Consider the following 24,129-nt stretch of genomic DNA (forward strand, 5'->3'; position numbering starts at 1 on the left):
AAGTATGAGATGTTTGACAAACTCTTGGATCATTTTACTATAATGGTAGCAAAAGTCGAGTATAAGTATGGCAAAGGTATCCCCCTGGTTGGAGGTCAAACTAATTACCCACCCTTCCCTATACAATTTATGTCCCAAAATCTAATGCTAATACAATGCTCATTGCTGAGAACCAAAAAAAACTAATACAATGATCTGCATTTCCATTAATAACCCCGCCGATCAGCAGCAGCAGATGAATCCGTATCTCCAATGGGTTACGGAGGCAAAGAACTCTTGCAGTGGTACGGTATTCTCCCATGTTCACGAATGACTTTTACAAGCAAGTGGCCTTGTGTACTATATCTTTTTTTCATATTTGAATTATCACACCTGTGGAGTTTTTTCAAGTATCAACCAAATTCCAGAGTGAGATGAGAAGCCATATTAAAACTTTCAACTTTAAATTTCCAATGTAGTGTTCAAGTTAAATTTTTGAAGGAACAAAATTTCAACTTTACGTAGGGCCGTCATTCCTTGGCACTCGAACTTCCTGATGAAAACCAGTGTACATATCCCACCATCCCACTTTCTATTTAAAGAAATGCGATATCGAACATTAGGATGGAGGTTGGTACATGCATTTCCATGAGTGGGTTTTCAGCTTTTAAGGCCAAGGAATGATTTGCACTCATACTCATTTTGGACAGCGTGAAATGGACTGAGACTTGATTAACCAATTCAGAGGAGTAAACCTTACCAGCATTTGGGGGATTTTTAGGAAGACAAAAGAGATGAAGTATAATCCACACGATATTGCTGTGGCTGTAATTATGTTGTTGGCAAGGCGCTTGTTATCTTTACTGGGTACAAATGCTATTTTCAACGTATTTGTCAGGTCAAAAAGCCTGTAAGAGATCTGCAAGCAAGCAAGCAAAAATTAAAGCATGAAAAAGAAAGGCCAGATATTTTCAGATTACAGCATATAACATCCTTTACTTACTGCAACGTAAATGGCAGAAGTGAGCATGAAGTTCAATAGCGGGTATTCTGGGATCATAGAGAGCAACAACTTAGGCTGAGCATCAGGGACACCTGATCTGCAAGTTTTCATGCAAGACAGAATAAGAAACGTAGGTAATGTAGGCATAAACATGTATACCATGCGACCTTCCATTAAAACCAAAAATTAAAAGAGAAACTGAAGTTTGACCAATTCTCAGTGACTCATCAAGAAAATTTCATTTCTCATTTAAGATATTGATCCCTTTTTTACTATAGACTAACAGAAGGAACTACTGCTCCACCTTCTTTGTGTTTCTTTGGTGTGGGGGGAATTGATCAAAATAGAAGTTGAGAGGGGATATTTAAAATTACCTAAGATTCTCAGGGAATTTATGACAATTTTTCCTTTTTGCTAACATTAGTAAACACTTGTGGACTATCTTTAGCAAATAACAGGAGCACAAAGTAAGCTTCAGCATACCTTAACCAGACGTGGAATTGCAAGATGTAGGTCTCCAGTGTTATCTTTCCAAGCCATCTGGTAAACCAAAGACAATGTTAGGGATAAAAAAAAACCAGAAGTTTTAAAGATCACAAGCCTCTTTATAATGGTGTAATTTTTTACTGAAAACAAAAAAGATACAGCTACCATAATCTTTAAGAATTACACCTAATGGTGTCTCAGCAAATGCTATGACTCTAATGTATGAGAATAAACAGATTAAAATCAGAGAGATCGCAAGATGAAACACTCACGCAAAAAGGGTCAAAGAGTAGCTGCGGAATTGCTGCGTGACATTGCGCAAACTTATGTAGACCCTGATCAGCAAGAACAAGATGCTATATTAGCAAATAAAAAAAAATTAGGGGCAGTCAAAAATGTTAAAATACTCAGGGCAAGATACCATACGTTATAGGAATCCATGAGGTATACGGATGATATTTATTGTAAGTAAGCTTGTCCATCTTGTATATATACTCAAACCACAGATATCCCACCTAGAAATTCAGAGATTGCATCAGAGATGAATGTTTAAGAAGCAGAATTTTCGTGATTATGAGAAATTATAATACCGTTACGGTTATCAGTGTAACAGCTGTTTTGATTGACATTTTACGCTTCCATTCTGCTTCCTCCAGTTTCTCCATCCACCTTTCAACCTATAAAGACTCACGCCAATTGATTAGCTACTGAATCATAGGAATGACAAACCAAACAGATCCATATCGAACACACCAGTCAAATACAAAAGTTTACACGAAAGATAAAATTAGATCAGAAAATAGGGAAAATTGAACAGGATTTTTATCGAGTCTTACAGTTGGATGATAGTAAGCATATATCATTCCAATTATCCATATGTATCGATCAAGGCCCGAGCGGAAATGCCATTCATGCAAGAGGGGTAAACCTGGTTTCGCAGGATCTGTGTAGCCTGCAATTTTATTAGGAATTCGGGTCAGTGATGTGCAATGTCTTTACATGGAAATTAATGCTCGACCAGTTACTTACCAAGAAGGAATGTGAGTGGGCTCCAAAGCAATTCAAACACTCCAGGTATTTCCCATACCAAGATAACAACCAAGAAACAACCAATGATTTTTACACCTATCACTGACCCAATCTCATTATGCTTGCTCATAATACCGAGTGCCCCATAAACCATAAGCGTGAACAGAGTGTGCATGGGGCAGATGTAGTATAGCACGTAACTGTTGTTAAGGACAACACAGCAAAACAATACCAAGAAATTAAGCCGCCACATCATCTGCTCAACAACAAGGAATGAAATGTGTTAGATATACGCTAAATGTGACAAACTCACCCACACAATCTTATAGATCTAGGGAACTGCATACCTGTGCAAACCTTGCTAGGCTGAAATCTTTGCGAACATAATAATAAGAAAAGTTTCCAAATCCAGTCATCCAGACATATGCAGCAATAAATACTCGGATTGCATTATAAATTTCTGTTGCAGCAAAATAGTGGTACAACAAAAATAACACCTGTAACATAGAGGAACAAAGAGTAAGATCTCAATGATGACAAGACTAACATGGATACATAATTATAGAAATCCTCCACGCACTCTAATACTGATGAACTTTTTGTGCTGGAAATGACAAAGTTAGACATGGAAAACCAGATGCCTTGTAGTATTATAGATGACAGAAGCATATGATTTGATGAACATACACCAAGAACTAATGGTTTTTATGTTGAACATGGGTGCCAAAATCAAATGACCAACATATAAGCATAATCAACAAGCATACGTCATAAATGAAATCAAATTGAACAACCTGCATCCAGCCTTTCCACTCCTCAGTTTGATGCCTATTTAGATAAAGAATGGATTTCCCAGTTAATGGAGACTTCTCATTATGTATCGTGAAAGAAGCCATTGCCGAAACTATGATGAGAAGGAAGTAAAGAAATATGAAAAGATCCCGGTTGTAACTCTGCACAAACAGATGACATTCAAATATATAAGGCACGTCACAAAGAGATATTTTAAAAACAAATGGCAAAATGGAGAACATAGATGAATTTCACTAGTGCTTTTTTTTCTTTCTACAATTTAAATTAGTGTTTGTAATCAAATATTTGTTTAGAGACATTGCTTTATTGAAAACCAAGCAATGCCGAGAAGGAAGACTGAAATGCTTAACATACAAACGACTATGTTATCAATGTCACCTTAGTTGATGTGTTGAAGAAATCTGTACGATCACATAAGTAGAAGTATGCTAAAAGGACACTAAATTCAGATCTGTAGACAAGAGAGAAAAAAAGGCAAAGGTCAACATTCCAATACAGCAGTAAAGAATACTCCTTGATTTGATCCATGAATAAATTGACTTACATTGCTCTAAGCGTCAACCGGTTTTCAAGCAAGAAGGTCTCATCCATCAAAATGAACCTAAACCGATATAATAATCATAAGCACATGGTATGAGCATTTTAAATTGAAAACTTAGAGTGCAATGACCGTAATTTAGAAACCTGAATATAGGCGACCAGGCAGATGAAGTTCGAGCTTTTGGTGAGGCGGATTGGAGACCTCCGCCCTCTAATAAAACAGCTCTGTCATCCTCTTTAACCGCCTCTTTTTCCACTTCAACCAAATTCACTTCAGAGTACCTACTAGTGTCAAAAACCAATCTTACTCAGCACAAACACAAAACGCTTATTCGATCAGTTACATACATATATACTTACACATACACATACAATGTAGTTCTAAATATATATATATATATATATATATATATATATATATATATATATATATATATATATTTATTTATTTATATTTGTATTTGTTTTGAATGGTTATATGCATAATAATACAATAAGCAATTGAGCTATAGCGCAAAAAGTTTTGAACTCACAATTTTGAAGAGAGTGAATTCTTCTTGTACTCCAAGAACTCAGAATAAATCCAAGCTGCGATGAGAGGTATAACTCCAAGCAAAAACGAAACCTGCAATGCATGGAAGTAAAATCCTTAGTTATCCTTGAACAAAAATCACCGACAAAACTACATCAATTCAAAAGCGCACACTCAAATCCGAGCAAGATCTGAAAGAAAACACTGGAAGCTGAGAAATTGAGTACCTGGCCAACAGTGACGGGGCTAAAGATCATCATCTTGGCAAGCCTCGGATCAAACACAGAGATCAACGAGCAAGCATTTCACGGATCCGATTCGCTCGCTCAGAGCCGAAATGGAAACGAATCTAAGGATGAAATGCAATGTATTGTAATATACGCCGCGATACAGAGTATTAAATTGAGAGAGAGAGAGAGAGAGAGAGAGAGCGCGTCGGAGGGAAGGAGAAGGTGAAAAACGAGTGAGGAACAGACTCAGAGGGAGAGAGACGGTGAGTTAATGGGTGACAACCATATATGGTTATAATTGCCTTCTTTTTTTTTTCTTTTTCTTTTTTTTTCTTTGAATGAAAGATGTTGTTGTTTGTTTTACTTCGTTTATTTTCTTGGGATAGCGCCATTTCTTCTAATCTAACTATTATTTAAATTAAATCGTTTCCTTAATTTCTCTTTTTATGGTATGGGGATAGATAGAGTTAGGGCCCTTCGTTTGTGAGGCGTAGGATTCTGATCGGACGGTGTGGATGTGGATCCACGGTTCTTACTTGTGAGTATTGAGTGGGTTCTGACACCCACACATTAACATGTCCATGTTTTCCAAAAAAAATTCCAATTTTTTTTAATGCATACAATCGATATTAGGCGATGAGGTTTTCTCACACAGTCAAAGTATATGAGGATTTGAATACGAAAACATTTGCAAGTAAAAGTTATTTCCACTCGCTAGACCGTTGGCTATTTTCTTATCTTCTTGTTAAGGTAAAGTGGGGTAAATTTCAATGCCTAATTATAAATGGAGGGAGATAGAACACCAAATTTGTCACATCTAACTTCCAACTTTGGGGATATTGTTTTTTAAAGATTGAGATTGACACTTCAAACAAGTGAATGGAGTAGGTATCGAACCATATTACCTAAGTGAATGGGGTTGGTATCGAACTATATTGCCTATAAAAAATGTTTTCAATTTTGAACACATGCCAAGTATTAAAAAAAAGTGATAAATATATACCTTGAGTTAAAGTGACAAGCAAAAATATTTTCATTTCTATTATAATGTTTTGGAATTATTACCATAAATAATAACCACCTATACCAAATGCTATTACAAAGGCGAAGTCTTTGTTTTATCAAAATTTTATTTGTTAAACTACTACTCCAATTATAAAACGCATGTTTGATTGCATAATAAGAAACCCATCAATCAGTAATTATTTCAAAAACAGGTCAATACAACAAGTACAAATGGATTTAACTTAAAGTAAAACTTTACATAAATCAAAATTCATTTCGAACACATTAAAATACATAGAATTCACTTTTAACACACACTTACTCATCAACATTTTCCATTGGAGACAGTGTAAGCACTATGTATTTGGAGAAAAACTTCCATGTCACAGAAATAACACTATTTTGTTATTCCCGACTAATAATGTTATGACAAGTGTGATAATAACACTTCTATGTGGCATGATATTGTTGAATAAAGATAGCAAAACAGTGTTATTCCATTTTAACTAAATTTTTCTCATGCGTTTGCCATCTTTGGATATTTTTATATATAATTTGCCTTCTTTTTAGATCCTTTTTTCCGTGGAAAAGGATGGCCCGATAAAATTGTTGTCGGCAGACTTTGAATTGAGGAGCTTGCGTCAAATTTTCGTATCCGACCAAATGATATACTTTAAGACCAGGCCCAACGCGTCCATAGCTCTAAATGTAGTCCATTTTTGTTCCTGTTATTCATTATCAGTGTCGTCCCATCACTCCCCGACTACCCATCTGCTTTGGACGAGACCTAAATAAAAATGGGTCATATCATCACTAATTATTCATTGACACAAATTAAAGTCTGAACCAAACTTGAATAAAACGAAAAAGAAAACTTGAGTGAATTAAACTTTAACATGAGTAGGGGGGAGGGAAATTTCTCTCGCACATACACACCAAGATGCTATAAAAATTCAAACTTGAGACTACTTATCTACAAGTCAATACCCTTTTCCACGTGCCAGTTATTTTCTCAAGAAATAAAAAATAGCTGACTGATAGCAACATACAGTTAACACTCATAATCGTCGGCCCATCATTCATTTATTAACCTATTGCTTTTGGTTTTTTCTAAAGGCTTTCGTCTCTTTCACTCAATTGCACCATCCCAATTCGTTGGGTTTTATATAATTTTCAATTATTATTTCCCAGTAACTTTTTTGAAGTTTCCGACCCAAAAAAAATAATTTTTTTAGTGCAATCGATTGAAGGAGGTGAATTTACACAAATATTCATTGAGTGCATGAGAATTTCGAACCTCTACCAAAAGCTACCAACTACTAAACCCAGCAAATAAATACGATAAAATAAAACGGAAAATATTAATAGATGATGGGAAGATGCGGATTGATGCTTCTTCCATAATAGATCAAGAGATAAGATTTTACCAAACCTTCCAAGTTTCAATTCAATCAACCAAAAATTAAGAGCAAAAGGAAGGAGGTCCTACCTAAGGAAATCTGCAAATGAACAACCTAGCAAATGAGAGAGCGAGGGAGAGAGAGTATTTAAAGCTACAAGCCTTAACCGAGTTCCTTAAACTTACATAACTTCTAAAACCACCTCTTTCAAATGCCCTACTACTACCGCTACCACCACCACCACCACACAATTCACTGACTGACATAACTAAGCATTAACAAAATATTGTAAACCCTAAGAAATATACTGCACCATGACAATGATACTACAGCAACCAAAAAAAAAAAGGGTAGCACAGAATTCAGGACGCATCGTATCCTTCTTTCTTTCTACAAACAGGACATGAGTTTAAGAGAGTGAGTGAGGAGAGAGATTGACCTATTTGTTAATGGTCAGTCCTCAAACCAAGGACAAGGGGCCCTGCCCTATCGCTTGGAGGGTCTCTCATCATCCTCTCCACCATCATCACCATCTGAATCATCCTTGTCTGATGATCTCTTTCTCTTTGGAGGAGCCTCCACCTTCCCACCCGCATCGTCGTCCTCATCTTCTTCTTCGTCCACATCTTCATCTTCTCCATTCTCTTCTGGCTCAAAATCGCTCGCATCTTCTTCATCCTCTGCACGCCCTACTGGCCGGACGAGGTACTCCGTTCCTATATCATCCTATATAGTTTCAAAAGATGTCAGCGACGGTCTAACTGACAGCAGGTACCATTAAAAGCACAGAAACAGATGCATATCATGAAATGAAAAATAGTACTGGCAAACAAGTGAACAAATGAACCACGTGGGAGGTGAAAGACAAATTTGCACTCAAACAAAGGAGAATTGAAACTTATATTCTTCAAATTAACCAAGCTGTCAATTCCATCAGACTGTCAGTTTCAAACTCAGATTGGGGATTAAGTTCTTTGAAAACTTAGACCTTTACCGCAAAACTTATCAGAAAGCAGAGTTTACAAAAAGATATAATTTAGGAAATCAGAGGTAAAATACTGAAATATATCAGTATTTTAGTCAACAAAGGGTACGGGCTGCAAGGAGCTTCCCAATTTAAACAAGCCAAAAAGTAAAAGCAACAAAAGCCGCAATAAACGAACTGCCTAATTTACAGAAGAAACAGAGAAAAGCAAATTCATAAAGATAATTTCAAAAGTTGTAAGAGACATGAAAAGAAAAAATGAAAGGTTAACGCAAAAAACAAAAAGTCCAAAACCTTAGCCATAACCATCAGTCACAGGCCAAAGTATTAAACGCAAGGAGGAGAATCTGGATGCAGGATTTCTCTATCATAGCAACAGAGAGAGATTCTTACAGGAGATAATTCAAAAATTAAATGCATAAATAATAAACTAGATGGAAATGCTTCCAGATCTGTGATAATACTACCATTCAATTTATTCCCGAAAATAAAAAAGAAAAGAAAACCAGAAATTAAATTAAATGTCTAGTCTTTTTAAGGCAAAGCATATAACTATGGACTGCAAATGAACCGCAAATATAATACATAGTTCCCTGTTGCCAAAGTCATGAAGCGATTGACTACAAACAGGGCCAATATTGTTTGCTAGAAATTCAGAAAAACAGATCTGATGAGAAAAATCTTTGGAATCTACAAAAAGACTACCAAAAAATAGGGGAAAACAAAGGAAATTTCAACTTTAACATTGAGAAAGAAAAAAACAGAATAACAATTCCTCAAATTAAATTTCAAGAGCAGGCTACTGGCGAAATCAGATCAAATAACATTTATTCACATAAGCAGAACAAAATACATACAAAAAATACCAGATCTGATGATTTTAAACAAAAAACCAGAAGAAAAAAAAAAAAAAATTTAAAATTTGAAAAAACGAAAATAAGAAAGAGTTAGAGCTTATTACCTCCTCTTCAGCCTCGCCCTCGTCGTCGTCGTCGTCATCGTCTCCCTCGCCGTCATCATCATCGTCACCTCCTTCACCTTCTTCATCGTCTTCATCCTCATCGTCTTCGTCATCGACCGACTGAACTGGAGGACCTCCAGAGGACTGTACGACCTCCTGCACATCGTCGTCATCGTCCTCATCTTCATCGTCGTCGTCCTCGTCGTCTTCGTCCACATCGTCGTCGTCGTCGTCCTCGTCATCATCATCACCATCCTCTTCTTCGTCGCCTAGGCTGTCATCTGACTCAGACTCAGACTCCGACTCATACTGCTCCAATTGTTCAGCAGTCAAAGGCTTAACTTCGTTTTCCTCCACAACTTCCTCCATAACCTTCATCTCTAAACAAACCTCACACAACTTCCTAGAGAAAATCTCTTGGTTTTTGTCTGGAAAACGAATTGGGATTTGGATGAGAGAGAGAGGGACGAGAGAGGAGCTTCTTGGTTCGCTCTACCAGTAGCTCTGCAACCAGTGATCTCAGCCGCTGAAACGCGGGTGCACGCGGATAGGTGACGTGGCCATAAATCGGACGGTCCTCGTGAGCCAATTTGTACTTTTGTGTTTATAAGGTTTCCTGCGGCGCTTCATATTCGTTTGTAGTCAGCTGATTATCACGTGCAAGGAGGGCGTGCTCGGGGTCACTAGGGTTAGGGTTTCTTTTCGTGTTGTCCAGATTTTGGGCCCATATGTTTTGGGCTAGGCTCACTTCTGAGGCAAGCTTTTTAACCGTTCCGGATCGAGGTTACCAATCAAAAGTGTAAAAACCAAATATCTGGCCCACCGTTGTCTGAGGGGGCTTATGAAGCTATGCTGTGGGCCCCCATATTTTTATTTTTTTCTGTTTTGCTAAGGTGGAGCTCATAAAAAAACAACTCAATATTAATCAAAACTTTCTTTCACAATGTTAAAACTTTTTTGGTATTCTCGTGTATTTCTTTTGCAATCACAGTTAAAAACTAATGTTAATCTAAGTTAGGGCTTGTTTGGTTTAAGGTTTAGATATAAGCTTGGGAATGAGTATGAAATTACATTTTCATGTTTGGTAAATGCACTATTGGAGTATTGAGAATGTAATACCTGATTATTGGTTCTGAACTTCCCATGTTGAGGGAATTTCATACCCTTGGCTCCTCTTGGGAATCTTTTCCCTCTATTTGGGAAAGCATTTAGTGCAGTTATTTTGGACTAATTTACCCATATTCAAAATTTCAAATACCACTTTTTATTAATAACTTTTAATAAATAAAATTGATATTATTTGAAACCTCAACAACTTTTTATTCCCAATACTGCACAAACCAAATATGGGAATGGAAGAAAGTGACATTTTCTTATTCTCATTTTCCAGGATTCTCAAACACAGGAATGAACATGAACATCTTCCATTCCCATCTCATGGGATTATACATGGAGTTTCATTCTCAAGAAGTTCAACCTATTTGAATCTCTTCGCATTATATACAAAAAAAATATCATTAATTGAAGTCTCTCCTCTCTTTATATGTGGGATATGCTAGTTTGCTATGACAAAATACCCGTCTTTTTACACCTTATTTTGAGTCCCGTCTTTATAGATCATTTAATTTTATACTGTATCGCGTGTATACCATATTTAGGGAAAAGTGTATCTCTTCCCTTAAATAAGAAAAAAGTTGTAAACTTTGTGATATGGAGCTACCTTTTGGTCTATTTGGCAAACTTTTGTGATACCGCGTAACCTTTTTGTTTACGCCTTACGGACACAGAGGCCCTACGAGGCACATGCTGGTGTCTTTATCTAGCTTGCAAAATCAAGTACCTAAATCGCAGGCAAAGTCTGGCAGTTCTATGGAACATGGCCAAAATCAATCTTCCCTAATTTTACAATAACCATAATATACCAAAATTTTCAAACCCGAAACACGCAAATTCTAAAACTCAACAAAATTTTAATTTTCTTTTAGAAGAAAATTATTTGTTACAACTAAAATGGGAAGGGTCTTCGGTTACCGGCCTTCGGATTTTGTCTTTGGTGATTTTAGGTGCATATGTATGACTCTGTATAGTGTTGTGATTTGATTTTGGAAGGTAAGGTGCTGTGTTGGGTTTTAATTTTTTCTTAAAAAACAAGAAGCCCCACACTTTCCTTGAGCTGGAGAAATCATTCAAACCCATTAGGCGGAATTTTCAAATTTCATTGTCGGAAAAGGAAAATTTTCAAATTTCATTAGTGTTGAGATTGGGAATGACAGGGCATGGTTCAAATGGTTGTTGGGTCGAACGTAAGGTAGGTAAAACAATAGAATAAACCAACACGATATTAAAAACTCATTACAAAATACCTATTTTTATATATTAAATAAATAATAAAAAAAGAACATTGGACATACACTCACCTAAGAGTCAGCTGGGATGGCTTATATCATCATCTCATGAGTCACGAATCCAAGAAACGACAATACCTGATAGCGTTTCATGTTCACCTTCCCTTCAAACATAAAACTACTGTTCTGTTTGGATTGCATGCCTATCTATATCTTCGTTTAACCTAATTGCTCTCCTCTCTAGTCTCTACCGCAATCCAGCCTCAAATAACTTCGACCCAAATAACTGATTATTTAAAAGTGATTATTCACAACAAGAATTCGACTTTTAAAAGTGATTATCATATGCGGTTACAACTTTTTATATTTATAGAGCAGACTTTGTTGGGAGAGGTCCCTGCTTTGCGCCAGACAGTACCTTGAGGGTTAGTCTCCGCAATCGCACGGGGATACCTTGGTTTTCACCAAAAAAAAAAAAAAAAAAAAAGTACCATATTTAGAGCATAGAGTAGAATCTGTGTCACTGTATGTTTTAAATTGACATAAGAGGAATCGTCCCCACATGAAATACTCCATGCCTCACGTCATCCATTCAAAGTACTCGATCACCACCCAATTGGCAGGGTCAAATTAATCATAGCTGGAACACGTGGATTTGGTACATAAATGCCTAATTAAGCATAATAAATCCCACTCACTAATCCTCTTCCAAGTCTACCTTTTATGTTTATGCTAGAAACCTCTGCTCTGCTCTGCTTCAAGGAAGGAACACAACACACAGATCATCCTGTGCCCTGCAGCAACGTGGTACAGTATTCCTCTGCTTTCAGCTGGCTGGACTTTGACCTCTCCATGCCTTCAGCAGGAATATTCCGGTGGCCGGAAACATTCGACTTCTCCTACTTCACTTCCGGGTGGAGCTTGAACTTGAATTTGCAGAGCTTCAGATGGCTGCGTTTCTCAATACTTGATGATGTGCTGTGGACCTTGATAACTGTGGTAGAGTCCTTCGTCTTGGCTGCTATGCTTTGCTTCTTCTTTGTCTTCTGCGGTTGTACCCTCTGATCCATATCATTTTCTTCTCTTTTTTTATTTTTTTATTTATAGAAATTGGATATATACAAATATGTAGATTGTGAATATGTTAGCATAATTTGTTGGCGAAATTAATTTGATCATACAATTTGATGATGATGGGTTGAGTTGATTTTCGACTTCATTTTGTTTTAATGCATTTGTTTATGAATTGATGTCACATTTTTTCGTTTTGGGATGGTTTATAAGTTTATTCATCAAACTAAGACAAGCATCAAGGTTTAAATCCTATTTTGACATGCTTAATTAGGTACTTTAGAAATTATTAATATTTTTCGTTAGGTAGCTAAGTCCGATGACGAGTTTTCTTTAAAGTTGTAATGCAAACCACCAAAGCTGCAATCGCCACTAGAAAAGAAGAATACTTTTCCCCAATTAATGGCCTTTCTGTCGGCGTGTGAACGCTAGGAGAATTGCAACGTCGTTTTTTGTTTTTTGAGCTAGGCCATACCCTCGAATGCAACAAAAATTTAGATGATCAGTCAATTATATAACAAACACAGTCTTCTATATGATCATTTTTATTTTCAAGTTTCTTTTTTGCGAGACACTTGATGACTTGTTGCGAGAGACAGTATCAAAGTTGATTTTTACATCTTGGATAATGATAAAGACTGACCTTATTTTGGAAATTCGAAAGAAAACTTGAAAGTGGATCCATTTGGATCACCTTGATGATCCACTTGACCATTGTATGATTTGGTCGTGAGCCTTTGGACAATTTCTTTTGTTAATTTCCCATGTCCTTATAATCACTTAGTTTTTTCTACTATTAACTAAGTGCCAATTTTCGGGTCTATGTTGGTTATTTACAATAGGTGTTAGTAATGAAGATGAGATTCATGCACTATCAAAGTGAAGACAAAATTATGTTTTTGATACAAGCGATACTGAATTGGGAATTGAGCATAAAAGACCTCGAACACAAGGTTAAATGTTTTTAATAAACCCCTTACGAAAGAAAACTGTGTTAAAACATACACAAAGGTGAAACACTTTTGTTCACATTTAAGCTAGATTTGTGTTGAAAAGAAGGGTAAGAATTAGAATAGAAGAATATTGCTTAAGCTAATATAGAACATACAATCAATTTTTACAAAACATTAAGCTACCAGATCATATATGCCTCGAGTCAAGACACCGATATGCTCATGACAATTTGTTCTCTCACTTTCTGTGTCAATCAATGAGCTACTTAAGCAGAGCCCCCCAGGAGGACAACAGGCCTCGCTAACCTCTTGCACCGAGAGCTACAACGGTGTAATGTTATAGAAGAGGATGTTTCACAAGCCTCCGAAGCTTTAACGAATGGTAATGTTATAAATTGGTTCAGTTTCTAAAATGTTTTATAATTATTGGATGATTTATACCTATGATGATAAAATGTTTTGTTGAGGAGAGGCTTTAGATGTACTTGCATTGAAGCACAAAGACAGCAAAGATTTCTTCAAGACAGGGTATTGACAATCCCATTGTCCCACATCCACTCCCATTGTCCCACATCGACCAGTTGACGAAAAAAGGAGAACGGAGCTATGTATAAAATAATCAGCCCAAAAGAGGAATAAGCATACCTTTCTCGGCCTTTTGGCTAAGATCAAGTGTAGTATCTGTTCTTATCAGTTTAATATCTGATACGTGGGCCAATGGCCCACACGATATTAAATTAATTTCTTAAGGGGGAGGGCTCACCACAGTAGCTTGCTACTGGAGCTCTCAAGCGTCGCCCAAGCGTTGCACTATTGCATGGGCCTGGCGCACCCCACCAAAACAAGTTCAAGCTTTTTACGGCCTTGCCCAAAATGTTGTTCATAATTTATGTCGTTGCCTAGCCTAAGCCCCTTATTTTTACCAGAGCTGCTGTCGCAACAAGAAAAGAAGATTGCTTTTCCCCAATTAATGGCCTTTCTGTCGGCGTGTTAACGCTTAATATATGCGTGCCGTGTTTATAGTCTACTACAAAAAGAAATTTAACCATATGTTCTATATATGGTAGATTTCGTCTAAGCAGCAGATTTGCAGTATTCAAGTTTCTTCATCTTTTCTTTTGCTTTAAAAGATGGAAGAATTTAATCTCTCTAGCACTCATATTTCTCATTCAAGTTTCCCTACTTCCAGCAAGCCAATGCCAGGGTTTACTTGCCAATGGATGTCAGTCTCATTGACAAAACCTGCAAACTGTTAGCTTGTAATAGATTAATTAGTTGGTTACCTTTCTATCTTGTCTACACAAAGTCCTAGTCCTTATTCTAGGGAACCTTGTTTTAGGGAAACTTGTTTTAGGGAGCTTTACTTTACTTTCTTGTCTTAGGGAAACTTTGTTTCCTTGTCTTAGGGATGCCTTGTCTTGGCTTGTAATTATAAATGTATTGTAAGTAATACAAAGACAAAATGTTAAAATCAGAAAATATGTTCCAGCTCCAATTCTCTCTACATTCTCCACTTCCTTCAATTAATCTTCTCTATATTTGACATGGTATCAGAGCAGCGATCTTGCTGACTCTAGTCTCGAATTGTTGCTACTATCATGGGAGAAAACGATTTCTTTCCCACTGAAAGTAGCACTACCGATCCGGCTACTCCTTCTCAACCTACCTTCACAGAATTTGCTGCTCAAATGGCTGAGTTGATGAAGACACAAGCATCTACATCAACTACGACCCCGACTCCGACAATTACCTATGAAACCTCTTCTGCACAAATTGGCATTAAATTGGATGGCTCCAACTATGCCTTATGGTCTCAAGTTATTGAGATGTATGTTGCTGGCAAAGACAAGCTGGGATATCTCACTGGTGAACTCCCAACACCTTCTCAGACAGACTCGACATTCAACCGATGGCGAACAGAAAATGCAATTGTGAAAGGGTGGCTAATCAACTCCATGGAGCCAAGGTTAATTGGCAACTTCATTAGATTCCCGACGGCCAAAGGAGTTTGGGATGCAATAGCCACAACTTACTTTGATGGCACTGACACCTCCCAGGTGTATGATCTTAAAAGGCGAATCTCCCGTATGCGACAAGGGGGAGGTTCGATTGAAGCTTACTACAATGATCTCCAAGGCTTATGGCGAGAAATCGATTTTCGTCGTCCAAATGAGATGAAGTGTGAGCTGGATATTAAGAAATACTATGATATCATCCAAGAAGATCGAGTTTATATTTTCTTGGATGGTTTGGATGATCGGCTTGACAAAGCCCGAAGTGATGTGCTCCAAATGAGTCCGTTTCCTACAGTAGAGCAAGCCTAGGCTCATGTTCGACGAGAGGATATCCGACAAGCTGTGATGTTAGGAGCTCCAACACCAACCGGAGCAGGATTGGCAACAAAAGGAACATACCGACCCTCTCGCTCGACTCCAACTCTCAATTCCCCAGTTACTGCTTCTCTCCAGCCACAAATTACTACCAACAAGACTACTCCACCTTCTCGACCCAAGGCTCCCACAGATGGGAATGGTTGCACTCACTGCGGGAATCCAAAGCACACTCGAGAAACCTGTTTTAAATTACATGGCTATCCGGATTGGTGGGAGGCTCTCAAGGCTCGTAAACTTGCTGCTGGAGGAACGGGTCGTGCTGCTGGAGGAACGGGTCGTGCTGCCCTTGTCACCATGGATCCTCCAATAACATTAATTCCTCATGAAGAATCTACCTCAGTACCGGAAAAGAACTCTTCATCTTTCAGTGACTCAGGTAACTGTGGATATGTATTTCATACATCATATACAAGTGACTCCACATGTTGGATTATTGATTCAGGAGCCACAGATCATATGACGTTTGATTCAACCGATTTTCTAAGTACAACTACACCACAACGAACAAGTATTGCCAATGCGAATGGTGTTACTTCTCCTGTGGTCGGTGCTGGAACCATTGGCCTCTCTCCATCTCTTACTCTTCAAAATACTTTGCTTGTCCCATCGTTGTCTAATAAATTGATGTCTGTTGGCCAAGCTACTGAGCAACTAAATTGTTGTGTACTTATGTATCCCGATTTCTGTTTATTTCAGGATATTCTCACCAAGGAGATCATTGGTCGTGGTACTAAGAGAGGGGGGTTGTACTATGTGGATGATTTCAGTATGGGAAAGGCACATAGTGTGAAGCACTCATCGACTTGGAAGGATCGACAACTTTGGCTATGGCACCGACGTTTGGGGCATCCGTCCTTTGGCTATATGAGACATCTATTTCCAGATTTGTTTTCGAGTTCCTGTACCACTGATTTCCAATGTGATACTTGTATCTTAGCTAAGAGCCACAAAGTCTCTTATCCATTAAGTACAAATAAAAGTGTTACTCCATTTGCTTTGATACATTCTGATGTTTGGGGCCCTTCACCTATCTCTACAACTTCTGGCTTCCGGTGGTTTATCACCTTTGTAGATGATTGTACCCGCATGACTTGGCTCTTCATGATGAAAAATAAAACCGATGTATTCCATATATTTCAGTCATTTCACAAGCAAATTGAAACTCAATTCTCTACCAAGATTCAAGTCCTTCGTTCTGACAATGGGGGTGAATATATCAACCATGATTTTTCAGACTTACTTCCAAATGCATGGCATCATCCATGAGACTACGTGTCCTCAAACTCCTCAACAGAATGGTGTTGCGGAACGAAAAAACCGACACCTCCTTGAAACAGCACGAGCCCTTTTAATTGGAGCTCATGTTCCTCGCCACCATTGGGATAATGCTATAGTTACCGCAGTCTACCTCATCAACCGAATGCCTTCCAAAGTTTTAGACTTCCGGACTCCATTACAAGCACTTGCCCAACATGGGCCCTTGCCCTCCGTTCAGATGCTTCCGTCCCGAGTCTTTGGTTGTGTGGCATTCGTCCATCTCCATAAGAATCAACGTGGCAAACTTGATCCATGTGCTCTCAGATGTGTTTTCGTAGGCTATGCCGCTCATCAGAAAGGATACCGGTGTTATCACCCCTCCAGCCGTCGTACGTATGTCACTTTGGATGTCACCTTTATGGAGTCCGAGATGTTCTTCCATGATCCGATGAACAAGGTGGCTCTGGATATTCAAGGACCTGAAGATTGGAGCAAAACAAACCAAGGCAATGAAGTTGAGTTTCGAAACTGGAGCCAAGCGACCGGTCGCCATGAGCCAAGCGACCGGTCGCCAGAAAATTCTGAAGCAGGATTTCGAACCTGTCCAAAAGCGACCGGTCGCCAGGAGCCCAGCGACCGGTCGCCATCAAGTACTGAAGCTGATTTTCGACTCTGTCCAAAAGCGACCGGTCGCCAGGAGCCCAGCGACCGGTCGTCAGCAAGTCCTGAAGCTGATTTTCGACTCTGTCCAAAAGCGACCGGTCGCCAGGAGCCCAGCGACCGGTCGTCAGCAAGTCCTGAAGCTGTTTTTCGACTCTGTCCAAAAGCGACCGGTCTCCAGGAGCCTAGCGACCGGTCGTCAGAAAATTCTGAAGCTGGAGTTAGAACCTGCCCAAAAGCGACCGGTCGCCAGGAACCCAGCGACCGGTCGTCATCCCGCCAAGAACACGATATTTCTTCCTATTTTATCGATGAGACTGATGAAGACCCCCCTCACATCTCAGTACCCTATGATCAATCTCCTGAGAATACTCCTGAGGTAAATGATTCTATTCCATCTACTGCTTTAGCTGATGAAACTGTTAAGTATCAATTACCTGTTAGACAGAACCGTGGAAAACCACCAATTCGGTACTCACCGGATGGTGGCAAGGCATCAAAATATCCAATTGCCAACTATGTGTCTACTGGAAAATTATCTGAATCTCTCCAGGGTTTTGTACATCAGTTATCCGCAATTCATATTCCAACTAAAGTAAGTGAAGCACTGAAGGATCCAAAATGGGTTCAAGCAATGAAGGAGGAGATGCAAGCTCTGGAGAAAAATCACACATGGACACTGGAGACCTTACCTCAAGGAAAGAGGACTGTGGGATGCAGATGGGTTTACACCTTGAAATATAATGCTGATGGGTCCATCGAACGTTACAAAGCAAGGCTTGTGGCAAAGGGATACACCCAAACATATGGTATTGACTACGAAGAAACATTTGCTCCAGTCGCAAAACTTAACACTGTTCGAGTGCTATTGTCCATTGCAGCAAATCTTGATTGGCCTCTCCACCAATTTGATGTCAAAAATGCCTTCTTGCATGGAGAACTCTCAGAAGAAGTATACATGGATATCCCACCAGGATATGTTACATCCACTCATGCTAATGTGATGTGTAGATTACGAAAGGCATTATATGGATTGAAGCAGTCTCCTCGGGCATGGTTTGGGCGTTTTACCTTGGCGATGAAGACTTATGGTTTTACGCAGAGTAACTCTGACCATACTCTGTTCTTAAAACACCAAGGAGGGAAGGTAACGGCTTTAATCATTTATGTTGATGATATGATTATTACTGGGAATGATACGCAGGAAATCTCTCAACTACAAAAATGTTTGGCCAAGGAATTTGAAATGAAAAATCTTGGTGGACTCAAGTACTTCTTGGGCATTGAAGTTGCTCGATCACAGCAAGGCATATTTCTTTCCCAGAGAAAGTACGTTCTACATTTATTGGCAGAAACTGGGATGCTAGATTGCAAACCTGTCGACACTCCAATCGTTCAGAATCACCACCTTGGGGAATATCCCAATCAGATACCCACTAACAAAGAAAGATATCAAAGGTTAGTGGGGCGATTGATCTACTTGTCCCATACCCGACCCGACATCGCATATGCTGTAAGTGTTGCTAGTCAGTTTATGCATTGTCCAAGTGAAGATCATATGGATGCAGTTCTTCGAATCCTTAAATATCTGAAGGCAGCACCAGGTAAAGGACTTATGTTCTCTAGAAATGGTCATCTGAATATCAGTGGCTATACCGATGCGGATTGGGCGGGAAATGTCACTGATCGACGATCAACATCAGGTTACTTCACATTTGTGGGAGGTAACTTGGTTACTTGGAGAAGCAAGAAACAGAAAGTCGTTGCCTTGTCTAGTGCAGAGGCTGAATTTCGAGGAATGACCAAAGGAATTTGTGAACTCCTTTGGTTAAAGCAATTGCTTACAGAGATTGGATTTGCACCTACATTAGGAATGCATCTACTGTGTGATAACAAGGCTGCCATATCCATTGCCCATAATCCAGTTCAGCATGATCGCACAAAACATGTTGAAGTGGATCGACACTTCATTAAAGAGAAACTTGAAAACAAAGAAATTCAGCTTCCGTTTGTCAAGTCCGAAGACCAGCTGGCTGATATATTGACAAAAGCAGTTTCTAGCAGAGTATTTCACAACTCACTGGTCAAGTTGGGCATTGGCGACATCTACGCACCAACTTGAGGGGGAGTGTTAGCTTGTAATAGATTAATTAGTTGGTTACCTTTCTATCTTGTCTACACAAAGTCCTAGTCCTTATTCTAGGGAACCTTGTTTTAGGGAACCTTGTTTTAGGGAGCTTTACTTTACTTTCTTGTCTTAGGGAAACTTTGTTTCCTTGTCTTAGGGATGCCTTGTCTTGGCTTGTAATTATAAATGTATTGTAAGTAATACAAAGACAAAATGTTAAAATCAGAAAATATGTTCCAGCTCCAATTCTCTCTACATTCTCCACTTCCTTCAATTAATCTTCTCTATATTTGACACAAACAAACACCCAATTATGATGTTTGTGTCTCTACTATTAACTCAGACCCTCGAAGCACCGGTGCAGATTTCAAAGGCTTAGGCCTCATGATGGTTGATGCAGTTAAGGATCAGGCAACCGGTGCTCTGAACAAAGCCGACGAGCTGCTTAAGCAGAGCCCAGGAGATCAAGCCTTACTCTCTTGCGTCAAAATATACAATGAGGTTTTACAAAATGATGTCCCACCACAAGGCAGTCAAAGCTTTCACTGAAGGTGATTCTAAGTCGGCAGAGCAAGGCATGAATGATATTGCCACGGAAGCAGATACATGTGAAAGTGGTTTTTCAAGCAGCTCTCCTTTGGTAGATAACAACGAAGCTCTCCTTGATGTTGCCGCTGTGGCTGCAGCAATTGCCAGGACATTGCCTTGATTTGTTTCGTGTTGTTGTTGGTTTGTTTAACTATGTTAGTTTCCTTGGTAAATCAATAAATCATTTCAATGACCAAAAAAAAAAAAAATCAATAAATCATTTCAGTATCTAAAATCCTTAAGCTCCATTTGGATGGTGGGATTCGAAAGGATTTGAGTTTGACAATAAGGCTAAATTTGCTAAATGGTAAATGGTTGAATACCCCCCTGAACTATCACGCTAGTTGAAATGTCCATCCTGGAAATTTTTTTCAACCAATTTAGCCTTTGTATTAAATTTAAACGCCAATTTCACCCCTGCCGTTAGGTTTTCCCCAATTCCATCCAAATGCCTGTCAAATATAAGGGTAAATTTGACATTTTACAAGGTAATGCATTAAGAAAATAAGGAAAATGTAATATAATATATTTAAAAGGTATAGCCGCCCGGCTATACTGGCAATTTCATTGTACAGAGGAAAGACCCAGTACTTCTCTTTATCTCCGTCTTCCAATCCCACTTCAAAAAGACGTCGTCTTTCATTTTCCATGAAAAATGATCAAGAAAACGAACCTAGTTCTTCATCTTCTTCGGCTGTTGTAATTTATGAGAAGCCAAGTGATGACAGTGATACCCAGAAGAGTAAAGTGCCAGCGGAAGAAGTTGAAACGGCTAAGGAGAGTGGCTCTGAGTCTGAGGAGAAGGAGAAACAAGAAGAAATGGATTGGAAGACAGATGAGGAGTTCAAGAAGTTCATGGGAAATCCCTCTATCCACATTTACAGATCCGCTACTGACTTTCAAAACATAAAAAATCCAATCAAACCCAACCTGCTTCAAACCTATGATAAATCACCTAAGTTCACTAATTTCCAACACATTAAACATTCAGCAAGCATATCTAGCATATTCACAATTCACAATTCAGCGAACATGAAACATAAAATTAATTATAGTGTGAGACCTTCATAGAGTCCAGACGTCCTCTAACCTTAACCCTAACCCTTCTTTTGTTCCAGAACAGCTCAATGAAGCACCAAAGGTGAACACTTTGACACACCCCAAGATTAAATTCGAAGCACCAGAGAATTCTCCCAACTTCGCGCGGAAGGAGAACTTGGACTTTCTCTCAGAAGAGCTGAGAAGCTTTTGTGATGGAGCACACGGAGTGTGACTCTTAAAAGAAAAAGACAGAAGTTGGAAAAAGGCGTAAATGAGTGAATTGTATATTCTTGTCTGCTATAGTCTGGGACCTCAGGTCCTTTAATACAGAATGATATCAAATAAGACAAGAATAGGGAGAATGCCACGTTGCTAGCTATCTAACGGATATACCCAGTATTCTGAGGTATTCCTTCTTAGGTGGAGAATTCTAGAGAGTTCTATTGCAAATGGTGAAGTTGGCTGGGCTATGGCCTTATGGGTTTCTCTGGTGGGTTGGGCTGTAGCTAGGGTAGAGACTGGTCTCATCATTTTGGAAGGCGGAAATTTGTAGGGCCTTGCACGAAAGGGTTTCTGAAATTGATCCGCAGGGCAATATAGGGAAGATTCGCCAAGGCGAAATCGTGGAGACTTTGAAGCTCGATTCCACCCTTCAGACAAAGCAAGATTTGGAATAAATTTTGCAAAGTATTTGGCAAAGGCCATGGTCAAGTTTCGAAGAAGCCGACAAAACCTCCATCCATTCCCGCATATGGGACCTTCTCGAGTTTGGTCTGGGTGAGGATTGGAACTGGGACTGGAGTTGAGAGAGTTTTTGGTTTTTAGGTCAACAGTTGAGGAGGAAGGGGCTGGGGAAGACGATGATTGCCTTCCCCTTTTTTTTTTTATTCTTCTTCTTTTTTTTTTGTTGTTGTTGTTGTTGTTGTTGTTGTTGCAGTTTTGTAGTTTTAACAATTTAATTACTTTAAACTTTAAAAAATTAAATTTAATTCAACAGTGAATCACGTGCCTAACATGTGATATTTAGACAGAAAATTGGATGAAATTACATGAAAACTAACGGTACGGTCTAAATTGACCATTTAAAATAATCTGAGGGCTAAATTGGCTGAATTTTTTTTTCAGGTTGGACATTTCGACAAGCCAAATAGTCCAGGGGGGTTTTCGACCATTTACCCTTTGCTAAAAAAACAAGAACCGCATTAGATTAAATGTATTTGGAATGAGTAGACGGAAATGGATTTGAAACAACTATATCCAAGGAATCATATGACAATAAGGCTAAATTTGCTAAAAAAACAAGAACCGCATTCTGTCCCATCGCTTCTCCTCCCCATCGCGTGTGCCTCGAATGAAAGACCAAACTTGTCCAAGTCAACAACTAATCGAAAAGGCTGTTCGGTACCCATTCTATATGGCGTCTACTACCGAACGGCAATCCTCGAAGCGGCGACTCTTGAGTTCCTAAATATGTGCTCCCGAACCAAGAAGCATCGAAAGACAAATACTAGGCACCACCCCTTGCTAAACTAACGAACGGTAGAGCAATATTTTGGTTGCCGAGGAAGGAATCAAGTCCTCATCCGAGAATTCTCAAATGAGAACTTGGGGGACTTCTATTTCTACCAAAATGAACAGCCAATAAGAACAAGACGCATTGACAAAATCGAGCCTGGTTACGGTAGCCTTTGGCACCTAGCCTATCGATTCCTCGATTAGGGCAACTTCCTTCACCTAGACACGTGGCACGCTCACAATCGACGTCTACAATCCCACATCGAAATTCTAAACAATATGCATGCTACCCAAGGCCTATAAAAGAGGGCAACTATCCCCAAATAGAGGTAATCAGAACTAATGGCACACAATCCTATTGATATGTCAGTTTAATTTACTAAATCCGAACTTACTTAAGCATCGGAGAGCCTTCGGTACCACATCGGTGCCCTAGGTCTTACCGAGCGTTTTCTCATCTTGTAGATCACACGCTCTATCGAGGCCCAAAGCATTCCGAATGCCCAATATCACTAAGTTGAGCCCAAAAGTGTCGGATCACTTTTTCGCATCAACAAAGGCTAAATTTGCTAAAAAAATAAGAACCGCATTAGATTAAATGTATTTGGAATGAGTAGATGGAAATGGATTTGAAACAACTATGTCCAAGGAATCATATGAAATCCATTTGTTTTCTTCCTTTTTCGCTTGTCCAAATCTTGACATACATGTATCACATCCGCATATTTCGAATTCCTCCCTCCAAATGGAGCCTTACTTTATTTCATCGTTATCATTTACATAATGATGTTAATACACTCAAATTACTATAGACTAATTTGATAATCAATTGCATTCCTTGAGTGATACTGATATGAACTGAGTTTACTGTGATTTCTTGTCCAAGCCACCCTTTTTAGTGCTGATGTAATATCTTGTTAGTGCTGATGTAATATCTTATGTGTCTTCTTCATGCCTCACATCTTGACAGGAACGGCCTACCCCATCCAGTGTTTACTTTTGTTTCCAAGCTTTGTTTCTAGTTTCTGGTTTTTTCTGTTTGTTGTTTTGCCCTATTCCCTGTTTCTTTCCATTGAGGCCACAAAGCTTAAGAGGTAAAAAAAATGATACTGATTGTTTGAAGCGTATGTTTCTTTCAATTTTCCCATTGTTTTTACTTGAGCACTTTGGCTTGAAAAAGGTTGGTGTGAGAGGAGAGCAGAATGATGATCAACT

The 24,129-nt window shown here is 38.8% G+C and overlaps 3 protein-coding genes, 1 non-coding gene and 1 pseudogene across 5 annotated transcripts; 3 read left to right on the forward strand and 2 right to left on the reverse strand.

Annotated features, from left to right (window-relative positions):
• Positions 1–10: 10 nt before the first annotated feature.
• Positions 11–4,916, reverse strand: RWA2 (O-acetyltransferase family protein). Of its 2 annotated transcripts, none has more exons than XM_021952675.2 (16): positions 4,610–4,916; positions 4,384–4,475; positions 3,995–4,132; positions 3,855–3,911; positions 3,689–3,761; positions 3,292–3,450; positions 2,845–2,994; positions 2,498–2,753; positions 2,305–2,420; positions 2,059–2,145; positions 1,895–1,983; positions 1,741–1,803; positions 1,466–1,522; positions 983–1,079; positions 740–898; positions 11–372 (listed from the first exon to the last, which is right to left on the reverse strand). In XM_021952675.2, exons 1-16 carry the CDS (start codon positions 4,640–4,642, stop codon positions 367–369), a joined length of 1,632 nt encoding a protein of 543 aa, XP_021808367.1. In that variant the 5' UTR covers positions 4,643–4,916; the 3' UTR covers positions 11–366. The 2 variants fall into 2 exon arrangements, with proteins under 2 accessions (XP_021808367.1, XP_021808359.1); XM_021952667.2 differs by having other exon boundaries at positions 3,995–4,135.
• A 2,122-nt stretch (positions 4,917–7,038) lies between these two features.
• Positions 7,039–9,548, reverse strand: LOC110752127 (uncharacterized). Its single transcript, XM_021952732.2, has 2 exons — positions 8,964–9,548; positions 7,039–7,743 (listed from the first exon to the last, which is right to left on the reverse strand). The coding sequence occupies exons 1-2, from the start codon at positions 9,339–9,341 to the stop codon at positions 7,504–7,506; spliced, it is 618 nt and encodes a 205-aa protein (XP_021808424.2). The 5' UTR covers positions 9,342–9,548; the 3' UTR covers positions 7,039–7,503.
• Positions 9,549–11,966: 2,418 nt separating this feature from the next.
• Positions 11,967–14,177, forward strand: LOC148297243 (uncharacterized). Its single transcript, XM_088247248.1, has one exon. It carries the CDS (start codon positions 12,032–12,034, stop codon positions 12,371–12,373), a length of 342 nt encoding a protein of 113 aa, XP_088103374.1. The 5' UTR covers positions 11,967–12,031; the 3' UTR covers positions 12,374–14,177.
• On the forward strand, positions 13,974–14,169 carry LOC148297244 (U2 spliceosomal RNA). Its single transcript, XR_015833356.1, has one exon. It is a non-coding gene; the product is annotated as a U2 spliceosomal RNA (small nuclear RNA).
• A 5,806-nt stretch (positions 14,178–19,983) lies between the features above and the next one.
• Positions 19,984–20,810, forward strand: LOC148297245 (cell wall / vacuolar inhibitor of fructosidase 1-like; annotated as a pseudogene).
• The last annotated feature ends 3,319 nt before the right edge of the window (positions 20,811–24,129 follow it).

Source organism: Prunus avium, chromosome 1, assembly GCF_965620075.1.
Source record: "Prunus avium chromosome 1, drPruAviu1.hap1.1, whole genome shotgun sequence".
NCBI classification, from domain to species: domain Eukaryota; kingdom Viridiplantae; phylum Streptophyta; class Magnoliopsida; order Rosales; family Rosaceae; genus Prunus; species Prunus avium.

Coding starts and splice junctions, on each gene's coding strand:
- RWA2 (XM_021952667.2), bottom strand. CDS start 4,642: ATGATGATCTTTAGCCCCGTCACTGTTGGCCAG. Junction 1,804..1,894: donor ACCTCATGGATTCCTATAAC/GTATGGTATCTT, acceptor CTTGCTGATCAG/GGTCTACATAAGTTTGCGCA. Junction 899..982: donor CTTCTGCCATTTACGTTGCA/GTAAGTAAAGGA, acceptor GCTTGCTTGCAG/ATCTCTTACAGGCTTTTTGA.
- LOC110752127 (XM_021952732.2), bottom strand. CDS start 9,341: ATGAAGGTTATGGAGGAAGTTGTGGAGGAAAACGAAGTTAAGCCTTTG. Junction 7,744..8,963: donor AGGGCGAGGCTGAAGAGGAG/GTAATAAGCTCT, acceptor GAAACTATATAG/GATGATATAGGAACGGAGTA.
- LOC148297243 (XM_088247248.1), top strand. CDS start 12,032: ATGTTTATGCTAGAAACCTCTGCTCTGCTCTGCTTCAAGGAAGGAACA.